Below are 21195 nucleotides of genomic sequence, written 5' to 3' on the forward strand. Positions count from 1 at the left end.
TTTTCAAAGTTCCTTCCTTTCTATATGCTCCCCAAGAGGAATGCATATTTTGCGAAGTGGGAATCAGATAATTTAAAAATTACGTGGGAATGACAACAAAGCACAGAACATACTTAATAAATGCCTATTGTCAAGATGATTAATGACAGGAGCAGAACTGGGGGATATTCTCTTTTCAAGTAAGACTGTGTTTTATTCAAGCAATTCCTGGTTGCCAGCTACTGGTTTCATAAGACAATGGCTAAATGAATGCAATGACCTTAAGAGAAAGTGATAAGAATACATGTGCAAGTTCGTTCTGGCCTTTTGTTAATTGCACTTACTGGTGCTGGTTTTGCATTATGCAGAGCATTATCCAGTGCTAAAACCTTTACACTGGCATTGGTTGTGGTGCCAGCATGTACTCGGGCACACTCATAACCCTGCTGTTTCCAACATGTTTGCAGGCTGAACATTCCTCCTTTCCTGTGTAAACAACTGTAGCACCTTCCATAAAAGAGTAGCTGCTCCTTAAATCTTTTCAAAGACTAAACATGGTTAAGAATTCCATAGCTTTTTACTGTAACTGAAAAATAAAATTCTTAGAGCTGAGCATTTGCCATGTTTTTCAGGTCATAACTGGACTTCTCCGTAGAGCAGATGAGGTGAGAAGGTGCCATTTTAAAAATTGTGTTTATTTCTTGGAGCGTCTTGTGCATCCACTGTGATGTCTTAGCCTCAGCTGCCTTCAGCAGACACGTTGCTTACTAATCTGGAGCCAGCTTGCTGTGTAATAAGCCAGCTGGGCTACTGTCCTGCAATGCTGCCTGTTATTCTTTGTTCCCTTTCTGAGGGAGTGCAGTGACTCCCAAGGCATGGCTTTGGAAAGTTTCCAGTGTCAGAGCAGGGATTGTGGAGAAGCCAAATGCTCAATTTTCAAAGACCCATGGACCAGCTGTGCATGCCACTTTGTTTGGCAAAAGCATTGGGCAAAAGTACATGTTTTTCTTGTATTTGTACAGGCTTGAAACCGAATTCAGTTCTGGTCACACTCCTACTGCTTTGGGATTGCTTTGCTGTTTCTTCAAGCAGTGCATACCTACCTATGCAGATGGCTGTACTAAGCAAATTTTAACCTCTCAAGGTGGATCACTCTGAATGGAAATGGAAAAAGATTTTTCTTTTTAAAGTGGGAGGACAGTGTTATTGAAGAAAGGAGGGAATCATTGTTCCCAGCACCTTCTGGCAGGAGCTGGCAAAAACTCAATTAAATGATCCAGACGAGATTATGATGATACCCTTGGCAGCTTGAATTGTTTCTGTTTGGGCATTTGCTTTGTCTGAATGTGACAAGGGGAACTCTGCAACCGAGCCAGTATTTTTAAAGGAGGGCTAGTTATATCTATTCTGAGAAATCACAGTTTTAAATTGAATATTACTATAGTTGGATCCTGAGACCTTTATTATCCAAAGATAGTGGAAGAAAAGTTTTAGAGGCTTTACTGGCTAGTTTCTCTTTATTTTTTTGGCTTCTTATCTTGATGTAGCTTGGATTGTTTTGCAGTAGTGTAGGAAATTCTGCATCCAGCACAATTACAGGTGGAATACCACATTGTAGTATTGCCACTGTGTCACTTCGTGTCTTTGGGCAAGGAATTCTTGTACTTCATGTCACTCTGTCCTAGGAGCAGAGATCTGCACTTGAGCTTCCTCTCTCTGTGCCCTGCTTCCCTTTTCACTTGTGGGCGTCACACCACTGTTGCCTGCATAAGAAGAGCCTGTGCGAGGTATTCCAGAAGCCCTGTTCCTAGCAGCCAGGGGAGCAGAGCTTGACTGCAGGAGCTGCAAGCAGCCTCTCATCTGCACAGTGTAAAGCAGGGCTGAAGAGAATCAGAGCAGGGTGTTTGAGAGTGTTAGGATTCGCAGGTGACACAGAGACAGCAGGGGAGAGCACTGGGGGGTGCAGTGAGACGGGAATTCCTGAGTGGCTGCGGATTGGCTGTGCCCGGGTGCTGCTGGCAGCATCGCCCAGGAGGGAGAGGGTGCACTGGGATATGTGGTATTTACACTGATTTGCTGACACGCTTCAAGAAGAGAGGTTTAAGATGAGGTGTAGGGTAATAACTTGCTCCTTCAACAAGCCCTTCTGCTGAACAGTGGTACAGAAAAATAGCATGGTCAGTGACTTCCAAAAATCAGACCTTCTGCTGCTTCATGATTTGGATGGCAGAGGAATCAATTAATTTCCTTTCCTTAAGTGAGAAAATCTCTTTCCTATGCAAGGTTACTCTGTCAGAGGGGGATTTCTGCAGTGGTAAATGAGATTCAGAGCCTGTGATGCCGCCATCAGTATTAAGAAAGATGGCGGATTGCTGGTAGAATCCATGCATTAGTTGGGATGTGGCTGCCAAACATGTAACATGTAACAATGCTCTTAATGGTTACAGAGAGCTCCTTTGTACCCATTTGGCAGTGGTGGGTTCACAGATTTGGGTGCCATGTTCTGAGTCATTGTGTGAGGAAGTGCCTGGCTGCTCAGTGCCAACGGGGTGATGCCAGACACAGCTGTGATCTCCACACAGGAAGCGTCATGCAAATGTTAATTTACTCTCCTCATATGTCCAGGCTGCCTTCAGTAAGATTCCTATAGGATTCATACCCCTTGGAAAAACTTGCACTTTGAGCCACACACTGTACCCTGAGAGCACGAATCAAGTCCAGTAAGTATTGCATGTTTCTGAGACACGGTTTGTTTCCAAGGAGCAGTGCTTCTTGATAGCTTGATGCTTTTCTTTTTCTTCTGTGTTACATAGAAGTTGGCAGTCTCTGGGCAGATCCTGATGATTCTCTGGACTTGCCTGAGTTAATGACTTCCAAAAACTGACTAAAAATTAAAAGAAGGAAATGTATGTATTATTAGAAATCATTTGCTGTGGCTAATTTCTCTGTGATTGTGTGATGCTCAGCGTTTAAAAAGAAAGAGGGATTAAAAGGATCAGCATCTTAGGAAGAGCAAAAAGGGTATGACGGATATAGCGAGGATATGACAAAATAAGCCAAAAATAAGTCCTCTTTCTGACCCTTCTCCAGTCTAAGAATTGTAGAAACCAGTCCACATATAGCCTGGTTAGCACCTGCAAAGTAAGGCATACAAGAATATGGGAAAGGTTGGATCCCATTACTGACTTGCAGGGCAGCACTGACTTTTCCCTGAGGTGGGACTGATGCTGGCAGTAATGCAGCAACACAATTCTTACCTTCAGCATCCTGGATATGATCCAGTCTGGTGGTATCTGTTGCCTACAGTCCAGTTTGTTGCAGGATTGTTTCGTCCCCTTATAAAGAGAAAAGGAAGTCAAACAATCTTTCTTTTCCCCACACTTCATTTCTTTTCAATTCTTCCCTTCCTTGTAATAATGATATAAATAATAATCAATATATTTTTCATCATAATAAATATATTTCTTCTTGATCCTGAAATCTTTTCACTCTCACTCTCCCACTAACTCATTATCATTTTTCTTTGTGGAACCCTTGCTGGTAGCCATCATACATAAAACCCAAGAGTCAACTGGCATAACATCCTTCATTAAAACTACCAGAGTGCTTTGAAGCTCAGAAAAGTGCACAAGGCTGTAATCAGCAGCTAAGATTAAAATAATAATTTATGTTTGGGTTCCAAAGAAGCTGTTTGAAATGGATGATCTTGTCCCAAGGTAGTGAACTGTGCAGGTGGGACTGCAGCACACTGGTGAAGTTGAAGGTAATTTGGTCAATAGGCTGTTGAACAACCTGCACCAGTAACAGAACCTGAGTTAAGAAGTGCAGAAGTGACATTTTCAAATAAATATTTGTCTTTGGTTCCTTCAGCACTCTCTTACTTTGGAGTGTAGGAACTGTAAAGGTCTTAGAGAAAGATAAGAGCTGGGAGAGAAGATGGGCTGTGGGAAGAATAGCTTCCTTATCTGTCTCAGTATTCAAATCCTGATGAAACCAAGGGCAATTTCTCCCAGATTCGCATGGATATTGGGCTGGATCTGAAAACTGCATTTTTTCCTTGTCCTGCTGAGACCCTGGAAATGTATGCAATGTGGAAACTAAATATTACCCAACTTTGAAAACAAGGAAGCAGTTTCAATCAAATGTATGCTTTAAGGTTTGAACACAGACTATTTAGTGGACTTAGACACTTTGGTTACAAAATTTTTACACCTTGAAATGACAAAGTGCCCTGGCTACTGTCCACAACTTAATGGAAACCTAAACGACATGAGCACTGCTGGTAAGTAGATTTATGTTGATTGAAAACTTCAGGATAAATTAGCACATACAAATGCAGCTCAATCTCAGACACATGAGTTGAGACCAGTCATGCTGCCCCCTTCTCTCCCAGGCTGTGATACTTGCCACCACTAAAATAAAACCATGGTTTGGGTCCTTAGTGCATTAAGTATCTGAAACAGCAAGTAACACAGTTGGCCTCTGACCTACCAGGTTGGCTCAAAAAGGAGGAATCTCTCAAAAGCTTAGGCTGATAATTACCTTTTGCTTTTTGTGGATTCTGCTGTTTGTTAGGTTTTGTCATGTGTTGCAACCACCCATTTTGCTTTTTGATTTCAGTTAAGTGCAGCACGTTTCCCTGGGGTTTTTACGTTTGCTGAAAAAACCCCTACCTGGACTCATACTGAAATTTGCTGAAAAAGAAATGTAATTTTAAAACTTACACATTTCCTTTCTTCCTGTTTGTTTTCCTTTGCTTTTTTCCTATTTGTTTTGCAGGCATATTACTAATGCTACGTTGGCCATTTTGAAAGGAGAGACAGTTCCACTTGATGTCTTGCAGATCAAGGTGAAAGCATCTACTTATTTGGAGCCCAACATTCCTAAAACTTTCCTGTTCTCATGTGTTTATGTTTACATGGACTGCTTTTCCTCTGTGTATTGCTGTTACGAATTTTGGTTTATGATATCAGCAGTTCTGGTGGCAGTCATTTCTCTACCATGTGCTATGGCATCAGACAGTCTAAGCAGAACAAAACACTAGAATGCCTCAACATCACCTTTCCTTGAGACTCAGAGAGTACTGATGAATACAAAACTTAATAACAGTGCTATTTCCGTAGCAATGGTGAGAGGTAGCAGTAGCTGGCTGCTGATTTGATGCATTTGTGTGTATTGTGAAGTTAATAGCTTTCTTTGACAAACTAAAAGATACAAAATGGGAGAACCTTTGACTATGCCCTGTATGGTTTTTGAATATTATTTTTCTGTTCAGTTGTCGAATGAACATTTCTGCAGTGAGAGTGTTGTGTTGCTGTGCAGAGCTCCTTGCTTTTGGCTGACAGTCAAATCCACAAAATGAAATGGCCATTGCTGGGTGTGCAGTCAAACTCAGGCTGCCTCTTCAAAACTTCACCTCTTATATTCCTCTCTGGAGCAGATGGAATGTACAATGCTTAAATTCTGCTAAGCTTTATTGCTGTTAGCTGTTTGTCATACCTCTTCTGTTAAATTTCCCTTTTGGGATTAATCACAAATCAGTTTTTATGTAGAAATGCTATTTTTCCAACTTCAGAAAATAAAGTTGGAAACAAGGTAAGAGAAAGCAATTTTGCAATGTTTCTTTTTCTTTACAGGGAGAAAAGGAACAGCCTGTGTTTGCAGTCTCTGGTTTAAGATGGGGATCTTACAGAGATGCAGGAGTTAAAGTTAGCAAGTAAGAAGACACTGTTTTTTGAAACTGTACCTTTTTTAGCATCTGTTGCCTAAAAAGACACATCCCCCTCTCTCAAGTAAGTCTTTTTTTGGGTGTAGGCATCTGACAGGCAGAGGCACCCACTCTTGCTAGGTCTTGCATTACACACATGGGAGTGCAAGATGTATCAGAATTTCTGTAATTTGAAATAAACAATTATTTGGTGCTGACCTATTCCTTTATGTATTTCTTTTCTTCTTGCCTTGTGGTATCTGCTTCTGGAACTTTATTCAGATTGTGATGGGAAAATCTCTCCCTTGAGTAAAGTCTAAGTAAAGTAATTGGCCATTGTTTTTCATCATCTGCCAATGAAAAGCTGCATGCGGACTCTGAAACTCAATTCCAACAAGGGACATCAGATGCAGTAGAGATGTCCTTCAGTTCCTGCCAGAAATGGCGTGGACTGTGCTATCTGATGACTGTTCTTTGAATGTTCAACTCATAATTATTGGGCTTTCTCCAAATGGACATTTAACATGTCACTGTCTGTGTATCAAATGACAAGCATTATCTGCTGGAGGAACAGCAGGGCCAAAGCTGCTCACCTCCCAAGCTCTTATGGAGGAAATGCAGCTGTAAGGAAATACCATGTACTTTGTGAATGAGCTATCTGTGTCAGGAAGGAAGAGGTAGCAGACCTTTGGAGTCTGTTTGGAAAGTATTTGAGTAGGTTTGAGAAGTGATGTGGGATGGGAGAGATGCAGTAAATGGTCATGTTGTTTGTCCCTGGGAAGCCAGGGACATTCTTAGTAGGCTGTGTAGGTGCTGACTTGGCTGTGCTGCAGGCTCTCCTGCTAATTGCAGCCCCCAGTTCAAGGAAGTGCACTTCTCTCTGCTCTACACTCCTACTGGGCTTCCTGCCTATGCCCTGGTTTTCTCCTGGTGTCAGCCTTCACATCTTGCCCTGCAGCACTTCCGTTTTGTAAGAGTCCTTTGGGCTCAGTGCTGGAGGCATGACAGCACTTTTGTACGTGAGGCACACGAACATCCTCAAGCCTTGCTTCCTTCTATAAATGCTTTTGAATGCAGAGAAACATATCCAGCTTGGAAAGCACTTCAGCAACAAATGAACAGGTGCTCAGAGTCTGCTTGGAACAAGATCCACATGTGCTTGTCCTGTTTTTATACTTTCCCACTTCATCCACTTTTGCTCCCTGTGAGAGATGGGTTATTGGACTAAAAACATTTGGTGTGTTCTAGTGCAGCTGATCTTAAACTGAAAAGAACTCAAAGGGAGTTAAGCTTTAAGACACAGTTGCAGAAATGTGCTTGACTATCCCTCTGCTAAGCACTGTGCTGCTGGAGACCCGGTGCTGTATCATGTTACTATTTTACAGACAATTTCATGGCTCGAGGGGAGTGGTGGGACAGTTGCATGCCTTAATGGTTAATGATATCCTTAGATCTGCAGTACTCTTGAGCTGGTGCTGTTTAATGTGCTTTGTTGACCCTCTTTGGTGAAAGATGGTGATCAAAATGTGTGCCAGGCCTGCCTAAATGCAGTCACGTCTTTAGATTCTATACAGTGCTGTGTGGCTGGCAGGATTTTTATTTTGTAAAACCCTGATTTTGATGTGAGAATCCTTCGGGACTAATGAATGTTTGCTGGTTCTTTTGTCGCTGAAGCTTTTGATTTTTTGTTTGTTTCCTCCCTCCTTTGGAAACGCTGTATTGCATATTGTGGAGATGCACACCACCAGCTGTTAGACCACATCCCCAGTTGTCTCCTGTAACAAGGTAAAATTCTGATAGTAGATGTCCTGCTGCCTGTAGTGAAGATTATACACTGCATTTTGGTGGTGTGTAACTCAGGATAAGGATGTCACTGCTAGGCTGCTGGTGATGTGTGGAAACTATCTGACAGTATCAAAAAGCTAAAGGTTGTCAGGGAGCACTAACTCAGTGGCAAACAAGCCTGTGTGCTCTGACTTCATGCAAAGTTTCCCCCTTTCCTAATACTGACTCCAGGATATCTTAGAAGTTCTGTTTCTGTTCTTTTTCAGGTACTGGTACCTTGGGCCTCTGAAAACCAAAGCAGCTCACTTTTTCAGCACATTTAAGGTAAGTATGTATTGTGAGGAAAGTGTTTTTGTTTGGGAAATGAACAGGCTGACTTGGTTTTGTATAATCTGTCTGCAAGCTTTTGTGAAGGATTCTGGTAACAATATAAAATGGGAGTGAAACTCAACTTGTTAAAAAGCCTACCAGTTGATAGACTTCTGAAGAAAGGAAGGGGAAGAGAAATACTTTTTTTTAAAAATTTCCTTTACTGGGGATCTATTGCTGCAAGATCACCAGGGGAAGCCAATAACCCCCTGTGAAACTGGTGAGCAGCAGTGGTGGTGAAGTGCTAAAGTGCTCAACCACCTTTTTTCAACAGTCTTTGTAATAACATTTCACTCTGATTTATTCATCTGGCAGAAGGATCTATAATTAGACTGCTCATGCACATTGATAATCAGGCTTCCTTGTGTAGTAAAATGAATATGAAGGTGAATAGCTTTTATCTTGCCTTAAACTTTCCTGTTGCTTAAAATTGATCCTGGAAAGATTAAAATTTGACCTGCATGAAAGGTAAGGCATTTTCATTCACGTGGTTTTCCTGTTCTCTGAACATATAAGGAACCTCATGAAAGGCAGTGGAAATACCCAGGAGCTGGTGCAGTAGATCAAATAGTGCAGTCTAGCCATGCTGTCTGTGACAGTGCCAATGCTTCCCTTATAGGAAACTCCTGTAAAGGAGGGCTTAATAGTAAGGTATCCAGGAAAGTTGGGGTGAGTTTTCCCCCCCATCCCCAGAAAATCTGAGGTTAAGCTTCTGTGTGCTGGCATTCTAGGTAGAAACCTATTCTTCATTTCTGTCCAACTCCTTTCTCGCTTCCTTTGAGTCCTTAGGCTCATTTGGGGGTGGTGGTAGTGGATTTCTCTGGTGAGCCATTAATTGTACATTAAAAAGATCTGTTTAACCTGCTGAAGGTTAAAGAGAAGTGCCCACTTCTTCAGCTATTTAGATAGAAAAGTTTCTACCTCATCTCCCCTGATGGTGGTATTCATTGCTTTTATGTGCCTCGTATGTTAGCATTTCGTTAATTTCTACAAGAAGTGGCTCCAGCCTGTTGAGCTTAATCGCTTCCTGGCTGGTGTTTGCTGTTGCATACTTCATATTTTCTGGTTTTACTGTGGGTGTCTTTTGAAACAGGATGACCTGTAGCTGAAAAAAGTGTAATTGGGAAGAGCTCACTTCTGATATTGGTAGGGGCATTGTTATGAGTGTTATCCTCTCTTCTAAAATACACAGCCTTAAATTACCACAGCATTGCTGCTTTTCCATTTAATCATTAATATTTATTGTTTGTGTACTGCCCTACTGATACAACCTCTTTTTGTCCTGCTTATTATGTAAGTATGAGAGTGAAATCTTTCCTTGTTCTCAGAGGTGTGAGGTGAATTAGCTTAACAACCTATGCTACATGATCCAAAACTACTTCTCAAGTTTTATACATAGAAAAATAATGGTATTGAGTTCATGTGGGCTCTTGGCTGTGTTGTTTTCGTATATAGATTGAAAAGCCAATGAAATTATTCCCTCCCTAAGTCCTGTGTTTGGAGCATTTTGGAAATTATTTTCAAAACAGTGACAGGAAATAAACTTTGTCAACATCTGGAGATATTTCAAAAGCTAAGGTTCTTCTGTAGCCCTGGGACTGGAATCTGAAATATCACCAAGAATAATGTGTTAGTACTTTTCTTTTTCTTTTTTTTTTTTTTTCCCCCTAAGGTGCTTTGTGGAGCTCATGTGACTTGCCTTGAGACCTGTTGTGTTGCTGTTTATAAGCACCTGACTATCAGGCCAGGTCTGGATTGTTTGAGTTGCTGGAGAGCAAAGGCCTGTCAGGTTTTAGTGCCCCTTGGCTGCACACAGCACTGTAGTCTTTGTCTGTTTGCACTGGATCCTGCTGAGCAGTTGCTCTTTGAGGTTGCGTTTGTGCCATACAGAAACCAACTGTGCTTTCAGACATTAATGTTGACCTTGCTGGTTTGGGTTGTTCCCTCCAGCCAGAAGCAGCTGTGTCACCCTGCCACACATCAGCAGCAAGGAAAACATCCCTTCACCCTGTGTTCACAGAGGGGAAAATGCCTTCACTTCTGTGCAGGGAAGGATTAGATTAGTGGATTTGGGAACTGTGGGTAATCTTTTTGAAACTGCAGAAATGTCATCTCACCCATGAATCTGGAGACTGGAGAGCCATAAAGTAGGCTGAGGCAGCGGGGGGGTCTGGGTAGCTCTGCAGGACTGTGTGTGAGTACACAATAAAAAGGCTACAGGACTAAACAGAATAAACAGGTAAGTGCTAAACAAAATGCCCTTTTATCATCTGTATTTCCTTTCCCTGTAAATCCAAGGAGTGGCCTCAGAAACATCAAGCTGCTCTCATGTACCTGGGTCCAACTGAGAGACCTCCAGAAGAGCCAGATGAGAAACCATCCAGACCTCCTTTGTATGTGAGGCTTTACAGACGGCTTCGATCGTACTGGTCATCTCCCAAAGGTGGGCTGGGTGTGTTCTGGCATGAACTCACAGACAGGCTCTACTCCTCTGATAGGTCCAGGGGTGTGTTGTGTGGAGGGCCTGTCTACTTTACTGCTCTCTTTTTTATTACTATTATTTATGTGTTTGTTTACTTTTTTCCTTTATTTAAACTGTGATTTTTGTCAAGATAGTTATGGTGGTATCTGTCAGAAATGGAACAGAGTGGTCCTGCCAGTTTGTGGTCTCATAAACAAATACTCATTTGTAAAGAGACCAGGGTATTCTCTGGACTCACAGTTGCCATTGGTTTGGAGGCATCCATAGAGGTTACTTGGCACTTCTGGGTGAGCTTCTTGAAATCTTCCAGCAGAATGGCTTCTTAGTGAGCTGGGGAGAGAGGAGCAGCCTTTGCTTTCCGGGGTGGGGAGAGTTGCTGACACAGAGCAACAAATGTTACTTTAAATAGAACAGTAAAATTTGGGCCATGCAGAAGCCCTAAATTTCTCTGGGTGCATTAAATTCTTTCTGTACCATAAACTTTGCATTCTCTGAGCCTCTCTTGGGTGGGGCTGTTGTCTGGGCAGTGCACGTGGCAGGCCACAGGAGGAAAGAGAGTGGGTATTTTGCATAGTCTGGTACAAAGACCTCGTTCCTCCTTGGCTAGCAGAGGTGATTCATGCAGGAGCATGAACCGAGTGACCTGGATATGAGAACTGAACTATCGAGCTTCCTCCTGTAGAAAATATGTGTTACCACAGCATTCTGAACACTGGATTCCTGTTTTTTTTGCAGCAGCATTTAATGGGTTTTCTGAGTGTTCCTGTAACCAGCCCAGGAGATCTGTTACTCCCTGGACATAAGGACTCACAGAGCTGTGATGTACTGTGCTTGACAGTCTTTTCTGCTACTGTGTAAATGCTGATGGTATCTTTTTCTTTTCCTCAGTACTCCCAAGCTCCCTTTTCCCTTTTTAAGATTTTGACATTTTAGAGAAACAAAACTAGTGGCCAAAATGGCTCTGACTGATTTTTTTGTCTGACGTCTTGCTTCGTAGTGATCTGTGTAATTAAATTCCACTTAATGATTGGTATCTTCTCTTCCTGATATGCAGAATTCCCCCAGGAGGTAGCTCCAGAGGACTGGGAAGAACTGAAGCTATCCACTATTGAGCTTTCCATTGCAACTCGGAACAGGCAGCTTGATCTAACAGTAAGACCATAACATAAATGGATTCCAAATGCTGCCTGCTCAGAGTTTTCCTTTCTTGCTAAACTCCCATTCTTGTGTCTATATAAATAACATTTACTACCTCGTGAAAGAAGAGGTCCATGATTGAATCCAGGAATGGGCAAGTTTCAGAGCCAGTGTAAAAGTACTGGAGACCAATGTAAAACTGGGATGCAGTGGGATCAGAAAGAATTTGTACAGCAAGGTTTCAGTAGCCAAACAGAAGCTTTAGGATTGCCTGTCAGTAAACTAAGCACCAAGAAGCATTCCTTTTCCTTTTTACCTATATGAGAGTGATTCTGTTTCATCAACTGCTGCTAGAAGGAAGCTGAGCCTGAATGTCTGGCTGGAATTTTTGATTTTTCTCTCTTTTTTTGGACTTTCAGAGTGGAGTTAAAAATAATTGGTACTAGGGAAAAGACAGGGGCTACACTGATTTGAAGGAAAGGAAATGCAAGTGGCTGTGGAAGAATAGAAGCAAGGCAGCAAAGGAACTGTTCTTGTCATAACCTTCTCAGCGTGTTCATGCTGTTCATTCATTGTTTTAGAACCTGTCTCTGGCTTATGCCTGTGTTTTGGTGCAGTTTTACTTCTGGGAAAGCTATTTGGATGTATGTCAGTCTTTACTGGAAAATGCAAACACAGTGATCCTATACTTGTGAGCTTCCCTTCGTTTCCTCCTCATGGCTTCAGGAAACCCTTGCCACTATACCCAGGTTAACAGGAAGTGTTGAACTCACTGCAACATATTTCTTCCTTAGAATTCAGGGTCTTTAAGAACATGAAAACTTGAGTGATATTGATGTGTTATTTTGTAGGATCAGACCAAAAAAACCCAAACAGGAGAGTATAGTTTTTAAAATGTTCTCCTGTTTTCTCCTTAGAATGTGCCACATGAACTTCAGTTTCTTCTTTGTTGTGGTTTATGATTTGGACTGTCAGTGTCCTAGTAATGGTAGAAGCTAGACAGAGACTAGTATTTTGGGGTTTTTTTAGTGGTTTCTAGATGGCACTCAAACACCAGAGATTTGGTTACTGAACTGGATTGGAGTCAGTGATACAAAGTAATAACAGACCTGCCGAGAACTGAAAAAGTATCTTGATTGCCACAAACTAGCCCTTATGCCCTTCCTTTGTTGTTGGTTTTGTCTCCTTCAGGCCTTCAAGATGCACTTTAATATTGGTTTGGAAAAAAAAGAAGTGATGTAGGGTTCTCAGGTCTCTTGCACAGCCTAGAAAAATGGACAAGTTCATGTTAGACCAGTTGTACTTTCCTGTTATAGAGTTGGAAGTATCTTGATGCTGCATCTTTTTTTCTACAAGTGTGGACCTTTACTACTGCTCTAAAGTCCCTCTCTTGTAACCATTGTCCCTGTAGCCCTCAAAGCTGAATAGCAACTCTCTGGAATCGATACCAGACCGTATCTGCTGACTGCTGCCAGCCACTCCTGTCTCGAATCTCACCTCAGATTCGTGCCTAGGCTGCCCCATTGAAGAGAAGCTGATAAAGCCATACAGGTGCAGCACAAGCAGTGCCAAGACTACATCTGCAGAACAGCAAAGGAATAGACCAAGTTTTACTAATAGATGCATTTATTTTTACTTTCGTCATTTTGATTGCATCTGCACTAGGACTTTTGCCAGGACAGAAATATTAAAATAAATGAAAAAATAAGTTGCATCTTAATCAAAGTTGCTTTCCCAGAAAAAGCTTTACTGTATACTCAGTTTAAGGTCAGGCTGTAAATAGGAAAGAAGCTAAGTAAGGAGTTTAAAGGATTGTTACCAAGGACACTTTGATTTCCAATTTGTATTGTTTAAAATGCTCTTACTGTGGTGCTTGGTGGCCAAATTGTTGTATCATTGTACTATTGCTGAAATTCATGAAAGACCCATTGAATAGAAATTAAATTAGTAAACCTAAGAGATCTGCTATTGTCTTTAAACGTAACAAGAAGCCAAATGTGTGACTCATTATTTTGCTTCTTGTGGTATTTATTGAATATTCATTAATGGGAAAATACTGTCTATAATTTCGAATTCAGATCTCAAGTTGAGATTTGAATAAAGCATGAAATGCAGAAATGCATCTTCCGCCTCCTTTTGTGGGACAAAGGACTGGCCGTTGTGTGAACATATTGCAGTATCCTGGGTGTGGCATTTTCAAATGTTAACTGCTTGATTTCTGAATCCTTTTTTGCACAGCGCACTGAGGACTTCATGGACATTTGCATTGAAGCAGAGAGTATCAGCAAAGGGGAGTTTGTTCACAGAGGGTGAGTATGGGAATGCTGTGAAAAGGGGACAGAATCTCAGAAAAGTGTACTGGTTTCCTCTCATGCTGTGCTGCAAAATTCAGAAGCAGAGGACTGCAAAGCACAGCAGTCAGTAATGCTTCATGGGGGCTAATGATTTTGTTCTTTAAAATTCTTACTCATTTTCTGCTTCTCTAAACAAGGCAGAACTACAGAACCTGGAGTGTTGGTATTCAGAACCTGGAGTTCTCCCTAGCTTCTGAGTTTGCTATACCTTTCATCTTTTCCCCTGTTGCTCTAAGTCAGTACTGCTTGGATATTACTGTCATAACTGAGTTCTATAGGCAGCCATGCAGACTTAACCCAGAATCTTTGAGCCCCAGCTGCTCAGTGGGTTGAGAGGTGGGTCACAGAGCTGGTGTATTTGTACTAGTGGTACCTGGGAGTTCTTGGCCCTAAGGAAAGAGCTTCCTTGTCTCAATAGCTCTTGTGAGAAATTAGGTCTGAGCTGGAAGAACTTTGGAAGATGTGAATTTAAACAGGGACTTTAAGCAAATGTATTGGTCCAGCTTGTACATGGAATAAGAAGACTGCAGGAATGAGGAAGCAGCATGTGAAGAAAGTGAATGTTAGTCACTTTCCTTTGTGCTTGTGGTGTTGTCTTGTAGTGTGCTTGTTCCTCCTGCTCTCACCAGATGCAAATCAGAGCTGCCTTTTCTGGCTCCTTCTTACAGTCCCACTCACAAATACATTGCGGCTTCAGTGCAGGTTTTATCAGCAACAGATTTTCCTGCTAAATCCGAGGGAGCTCCTCTCCATATTACCTTTTAATTTGCTGTTTTCTCAGTCTTCGAGCTCCCTCTAGTGAAAACAATGGGAGGATTTCAGTGCAGTTTTACCTGCTTGTCATCACCCTAATAGTTCCTGCAAGATACTTGTTTATAATACCAATGGCAGCTCAGGCCCCTTGTTTCAGCATCCCAGGAGCCTCAGTGGGAATAGAAGTTTCTGACCTATGCAAACACTGTAAGTGGGGTTACCACCTGCAACTGCTTTTAAATTGCATGAGCATGTGGACCATGGTTGCTTGGGACTGATTTGTTTGCTTTGAAGGCTACAGAGGGAAAGGAGGAGGTGGTTTTCCTATTAGAAGCAAAAGGAATCTGGTTTCCTAAAGGAGCGAGACAAAGGAGATGCTGTTCTGAGTTCTCAAAGACTTTGCTAGCAGAAAAAGGTAGATGAGCTTGTGTGACTTGAGGGAGGCATATTCAAGTGTATTCCCACTGTAAGTAATACCTCTTGTGTTGACTGGACATGCTTCCTGCAGTAGTGTGGTACATTTTCTGACTACAGTTAGTGTCGTGCAGAAAAAGCCTCTGAGGAGCATTAGCATTGCCCTGCTGTTGAGAGCTAATTAGAGGCAGTACTGGAAGCTTTGAGCTGTTCAAGCAAAGTTCAGAGAAACAAGCTCTTTTGATTAAATAGTGCCAAAAATCCTGTAGGTAACAAAGAAAGACAAAGAGAGGTGTGTGGGGTGGGGGAGCAGTGGGAGGGACTGGTTAGTTGTACAGAGAGGAGTCACAGCAGAAAAAATGTGCCCTGTTTTCTCAAGGCTGAATCAGGGTGTTCAGAGATCCCACTGTGCCTTTGCCAGCTGGGTTTTGAGTCAAGCCCATTATCAGAGGCCCCCCCCATTGCCTAGCACAACAGGGTTTGTCTTTGGAAATGTGTGAAACAGCTCTTTCTTTTTTCTTCTTTTTTAGTGCATAGTTTAAATACCAGAATTTGGGGGGTTGGAAAGATTTTTAGGGGAAATACCTTATCAGTGCAGATATAAAAAGGTTTTTTATATTGGAGAGGGCACTGACATGAGCTGATGAGAACTGATGGGTCACACAGAGAAAACCATGCATCCAGCAGGAAACTACCATGGAGGCTCAGGCAGTGTGTGTGTCTGGGGAGGTGTGGAGATGCATCAGTGTGCTGGAGGGTAGCTGCTGTTGAATTTCAAAGAAAGGAGGAGGTCATCCCAGGTGTATAAAAGTGCCCTCTGGCTGTGGATCAAATTTGCGTGAACAAGAGCATCTGCAGCAGCCATAGAGCCGATGTTTAGATAAGGTGGGGAAGAAGAGTTGTTTGCAATGGAGGGCCTACTAAGAAGTGCTGCAGGGAAGGAGAGCAGGCATAGAAAGTGTGGCATCAGTAATCCACATCCTGGTAGCCAGCTTAGATTGTGTATATGTATGTGTGGAGAGCTGTCACTCTGGGGCATGAGTACAGTTATCAGCAACAGTACAGCAAACTGGGGTGTTTTTGTTAGAGGCCTCACTCTAAATCGTTTCACATTGGCAGCTTCTGGAGATGAAAACTAGGTTCCAGTTGTATGTTATGTGCTGTAGGTGTTGTGGTTCTCTCTCTGCCTGTATTTTTGTGATTCAGCATATAGAGTGGGATGCAACAATCAGTGGAAACTTGCTGTTAGACTTCTGGTCTTGTTCCTGTTTCACATTGCTGTCTGGTCTTGAGTGAGGAGCAGAGTTGAAGGGAAATGAATTACGATATTTTTATGCGGGACCGCTAGAGGGATGATACTGCAAGTGGGGTTGTGTCTTACTTGTTTCTACCAGTGTTATCCTTTGATTGATCTTTGATTCCATGTCTTGGCTTTTTTGAGTTTACCTTGACCTCATAATTACATCTCTATAGAGAGCGCTTCATGTGCATTCATTGACCAAAAAAATCTGCTTGCTCCCCGGAGTATGCCTTGTGTATATCTAGTATCTAGGACCCTGTATGTTAAACTCCAAGCAGGTTAAACTTCAGGTGGGAAATCTTGCTGCTTGTTTGTACAGCCCTGTATAAACTGACAGTATTGCATGCCATCAATGATTTATAATTTATATTGCTGGAGGATGTTTAATTCCCTCACAGTCACTCATCAATCTTTTAGTGTATACATATTTGATTAAAACCAAACTTGCACTGTTAGTATTGCTTCCGTCCTTCCCTGCCCTTTCCTTAGTTTTTCTTCCTTTTGTCTTTGATTAGCATCTCCTGTTTCAACTCTCTCTTCTCATGTTCCTTCTCTGGGATTTTCTGTGACTTTAAGAGGTGCTTGCCTTCCTCAGGGCATAGAAGACTTGGTATACAGGGAGATTCTGACATGTTTTTGTGAGTTCTTCTCCTGGGCAATACTGAAATACACTCTGCTTTCATATCAGTCTACAGGATAGATGGAAATTTGGGGACAGCAGGCATTGCCCATCAGAGGAACATCTGTGATAATTCTGCCATGCTTGAGAGTTATGGTGTATTAACACTGTAATTCTGTGCTGTTCTCTTTGCTATTTGTGTGTTGCTGTGTGTCTGGAGAGGAGCCCAAGCTGACGGGTTTCTGCCTGGGGTGCAGTGTACCCTTTGCCAGTCAAAAGGTTACGTGTGTGGTCAGTCAGGAGGCCAGAGGAAGGTCAGCACAGCCCAGAGCTTGTGCTCCCTCTGCAGCAGCACTTGTGGGGAAAAGGAATCGCAACTTGCTGTTTTGTAACACAAGTTACACTAGCTGAGCCAGTGACAGGAAAGCAGCCTAAAACTTGAAAAAGACCATGTGGCACTTGCACCACCAAGCAGTTTCTTGGAAAACTGCCTTCCATGTGCTCCCTTTTGACATCAGCAGGAGTAGGAAAGGAAGCAGCACTTATCTAAGTGCAGTACATAAACAAGAATGTCACAGGCACCAGAAGAGAGAAACTGACAAAAGCAGATATGTTACTTGGAATGGATAAAATGATGGGGGTTTCTTCATGAGTGATAACAGAAGCAGCTGATAAGACCGATCATGCTGATTGGTGTCGATATGGAAAACATGGGGGTTTTGTTAGTTTTGAGATAGTAATTTAATGGTTCAAATAATTCTATCTTTTCTTTGGCTTAGGGTCGTTTAGGTTGCTGGTAAGTTTAGGTGCATGGGATGTGAGGAGATGGTATTCACTGCAGGAAGTTCACAGTTCAGCATGGAAGTGAAGAGCACAAAACTGTGCTCTATGTTCAAATATATTCAGTGAGCCTCAGAGCAGAAGCTGGTTGGAGGCTGTCGGTGCATTCTGGTATGTATTGACTGCAGCAGAAGAGGGAAGGACTCTTCTACTTTTTCACAGTTAAACCCACAAATATTTGTATAATTTATGTAACCTCTAAGTTTACCAAATGCATAGTGATTTACCACAACAAAATGTCATCCTTGAAGAAGGCTGTTTCTGAGAGAAACATGTCCTTACCTTACCTCTCTTTTGGTTTGGACAGAAGTCAAAAGATGCGTGATCCACATATGTGCCCTGAGGGGAGTCAGTGCATCCAAGCCAGCAGATGCATCTTGCAACTTCCAGAGGTGAGAAGCTGAGAGAGCTGAAAAACTCTTTCACTTTGTTTCTTGTACCTGTTGATGCTGCACTTGAAGAAATTCCTACTCTAAACCTGGGAGATGATTGATTACACTGCAGGTGAGACACTCAGTTCCACAGTGCAGCTAATGAGGCCCTTGCCAGGACTGACATACTGCACTTCCCCAGGTGGTCTGTAAACCTGAGGGGGAGCTTTGTTCTGCCAGGAAATAGTGGCAGATCTTTTATGAAGACAGTCCTGGTGGTTAAAGGGTCTCTTACTTGAGTGTATTGCATATGAACAGGAAGTTCCACCTGAACATGAGGAAGAACTTCTGGAAGAAGAACTTTACTGTGCAGATAATCAGGCACTGGAACAGACTGCACAGAGAGGTTGTGGAGTCTCCCTCACTGGAAATACCTAAGAGCCATCTGGACACAATCCTGTGCAATGTGCTCTGGGATGACCCTGCTTGAACAGGGAGGTTGGACCAGATGATCCACTGTTGATTCCAACATACCCATTCTGTGATTCTGTGATATGCAGATCTTCTTCTCCTTAGCATTGAAGATGTGTACATTTTGCCCTAGAAGGCACTGTGCTGTAGAGAAGAAGATTAATATTGGAGACAAAGGAGGGTAAGACAGGGCAAGGAAGCTGAGATCAGTATAAGGACATGCCTCAAAACTTTGAAATGATGAAGCTGAGAAAGAAGACAAAGCTGTGCCCACCTGTGTAATTTAGATTCATCTTTTCCTGCCTCTGAGCTGTTATTGTGGCCCTGGGAGGACATTTTCTTGTTTATACAGGGACATCAAATCAATCTCATAGATAATTTCTGTCTTCAAGTGATCTATCATTTGGCAAAATAATTCCATATTAAGGGAGAATAGAATGTGTTGAAAGGCAAAAAAATCTGTCACTACCAAGTAAAAATCATGAATTATGATGTCATGATTAACTGGCATCCTAATACTTGCACTGAATTCAGATCATGGCAGATTTGTGATTCTGAAAGAACACTCTGCAGTGCTGGGCTAAGTACAGCTGGGCCATAAGTAAGGGTTGTGGTATAAAACGAGCTGTTCATACTGCAGCTGCTGCTAAGATCTTCGGAACATGGGTGCATGGTACAGGGCAGTGCTGTTCAACTCCATGGCCCAGCTCCAGTGAAGGAACTGGGGGCAGCTCAGATGAGTCTCACCAGCTTATGTTGATGGAGGTGGACTGCTTTGCTGTACCTTTTGTACTAGAACTTGTAAAAGTTCCTCTAGTCTGTGCTGTTCTGGTGTCTGAGTTCCCTTGGAGTTGGTTTGAGTATCCATGTAGCACAGCCCTCCCGTGAGTCAAGGGCATACAAAGCAGTCACTGAAGTTGTTTTTACGTAAAGTCAGCCTGCCATTTTGATGAATGGTTTTAATCACATGGTGACTTTATCAGCATTAAACACTTGAGAAAATTCTACTGTTGAGTAATTCCTGGCCAGTACATTACTTTGCATCTCATGTTTCAGATCAATATAGTGAAACAATACTGAAAGGGGTTTGTAACATGGATTTAATAGAAGTTACTTAACAGGCATTTCTGCAGATTAGTTTATGTCACCACTGGCAGACCCAAGATCTAAGTGCACATAATTGTAGTTCCAATAGCAAAGAATCCTTCAGTATAAACAATGTGGGTCATTAAAGCTTCCTAGTGTTTAATTATCACTAATTAGTAACTAAGTGAGGTAACATCTTATGCACCAGACTCTTAACACATTCTGTGCAGTGAAGGATAGGTCTCCCTGTTGTGGAGAGCAAATGGGCTGGAAGACAGAGGCATCTTGGTTGAGACTCAGCTAAGTATTCACCTGTAGTCTGTTAGTAAAATCAGCCTTACAGGCTTGCTGAAATGATGTGTGATGTTTGACTGTTGTCTGCACACAGGGCGCTGAGGGATCCTTTGGCATTGATAATGAGGAGTATGAAGCTATGCCTGTGGAGGTGAAGCTCTTACCCCGGAAACTCCGCTTCTTCTGTGATCCCAGAATGAGGGAGCAGATGCTGCAGGCAGCAGTACAATGAGAATTCATGGCAGAGGGGCCAGTGTTAAACAGTCTTACCAGGGTCTCTTCAAGGCACATGAGACCTAACTAACTTGATTAACCCCACTAGACTAATAAGCCTTTTGGCTATTTTTATGTGTGAGGTACTTCCATTGGAAGTGTATGATTTGACTGGTCTCAAAGGGGTTAAAAATGCAAATGAAAATTCTGAAAAGTGCATGTTAACTTGATGGCATCTTTTTCTTCCCCTCCCCTAAGAAGTCATCATTGTTCCATTTACAGCACTGCAGGCTGAGTGCTGTGTGCCAGATGCTACTGCTGTAATGCAATTGTACATTAAAGTAAAATGAAAGTATACTTGTCCTTGTATTCTAAGAGTTTAGATCTACTTTACCCATGTAGAAATCTTGCAAAACCTGGGATCCTGGAAAAAAAATTATTTGGGGGGGAGTAGTGCTAAGTAATTCTATGAAACATTGGAATTGCCATGTTAAAACAGATGGTTGGTTATCTACTCTATACACAAAAATTGGAGATTGGTGATAAAAAGCTTTGGAGCAAGTTTAAAAATTCCCTGTATGTATCTGGATAAGATACTTATGCTAACTTTTTTCATCTTGCCAGATTCAACAGCAGAGAGTTCCAGTAATTATATAGTAGAAATATATTCCTTTGATCAATTTAGGTATATTGCACAGAAGGAAATTAGAAAACATCATTGACTCTAAGCTGTGTGAAGTGCATGTGGAAAGACTCTTTAACAAGCTGAGTCTTTTTTTTGTAAGTATTCCTTTTATTCCTGCAGTAGTATAACACCAGTAAGGACATCCAAATAACATTTATTATTTATTGTGTCTGATTGCTCTTCTTTAATGTAAACAGTGCTCACCAGTCCATATGCAACCTCCATCCCCTGGAGCCTCAGTACCATAATTAGTTTTGTTGCTTTTATGAGCTTTTGTTTGTAGCTTTGCTTTAATTGCTGAAAGGAAGTATTACTGACTTAGGCAAGCCTATCTGT

The 21195-nt window shown here is 42.0% G+C and overlaps 1 protein-coding gene across 1 annotated transcript in view; it reads left to right on the forward strand.

Moving 5' to 3' along the window:
- The window catches only part of AGK (acylglycerol kinase), a 36945-nt gene extending 16414 nt beyond the window's left edge, over positions 1–20531 (forward strand). The window contains exons 6-15 of the mRNA XM_048300141.1: positions 612–644; positions 2605–2699; positions 4759–4828; positions 5616–5695; positions 7738–7795; positions 10139–10283; positions 11377–11474; positions 13698–13768; positions 18047–18131; positions 20056–20531. Of these exons, the coding sequence (XP_048156098.1) occupies positions 612–644; positions 2605–2699; positions 4759–4828; positions 5616–5695; positions 7738–7795; positions 10139–10283; positions 11377–11474; positions 13698–13768; positions 18047–18131; positions 20056–20193 (873 nt within the window). The 3' untranslated portion in view covers positions 20194–20531. The remainder of the gene's footprint in view (positions 1–611; positions 645–2604; positions 2700–4758; positions 4829–5615; positions 5696–7737; positions 7796–10138; positions 10284–11376; positions 11475–13697; positions 13769–18046; positions 18132–20055) is intronic.
- Positions 20532–21195: the final 664 nt, after the last annotated feature.

The sequence above is a fragment of the Corvus hawaiiensis genome, chromosome 4, assembly GCF_020740725.1.
Source record: "Corvus hawaiiensis isolate bCorHaw1 chromosome 4, bCorHaw1.pri.cur, whole genome shotgun sequence".
Taxonomy (NCBI): Eukaryota; Metazoa; Chordata; class Aves; order Passeriformes; family Corvidae; genus Corvus; species Corvus hawaiiensis.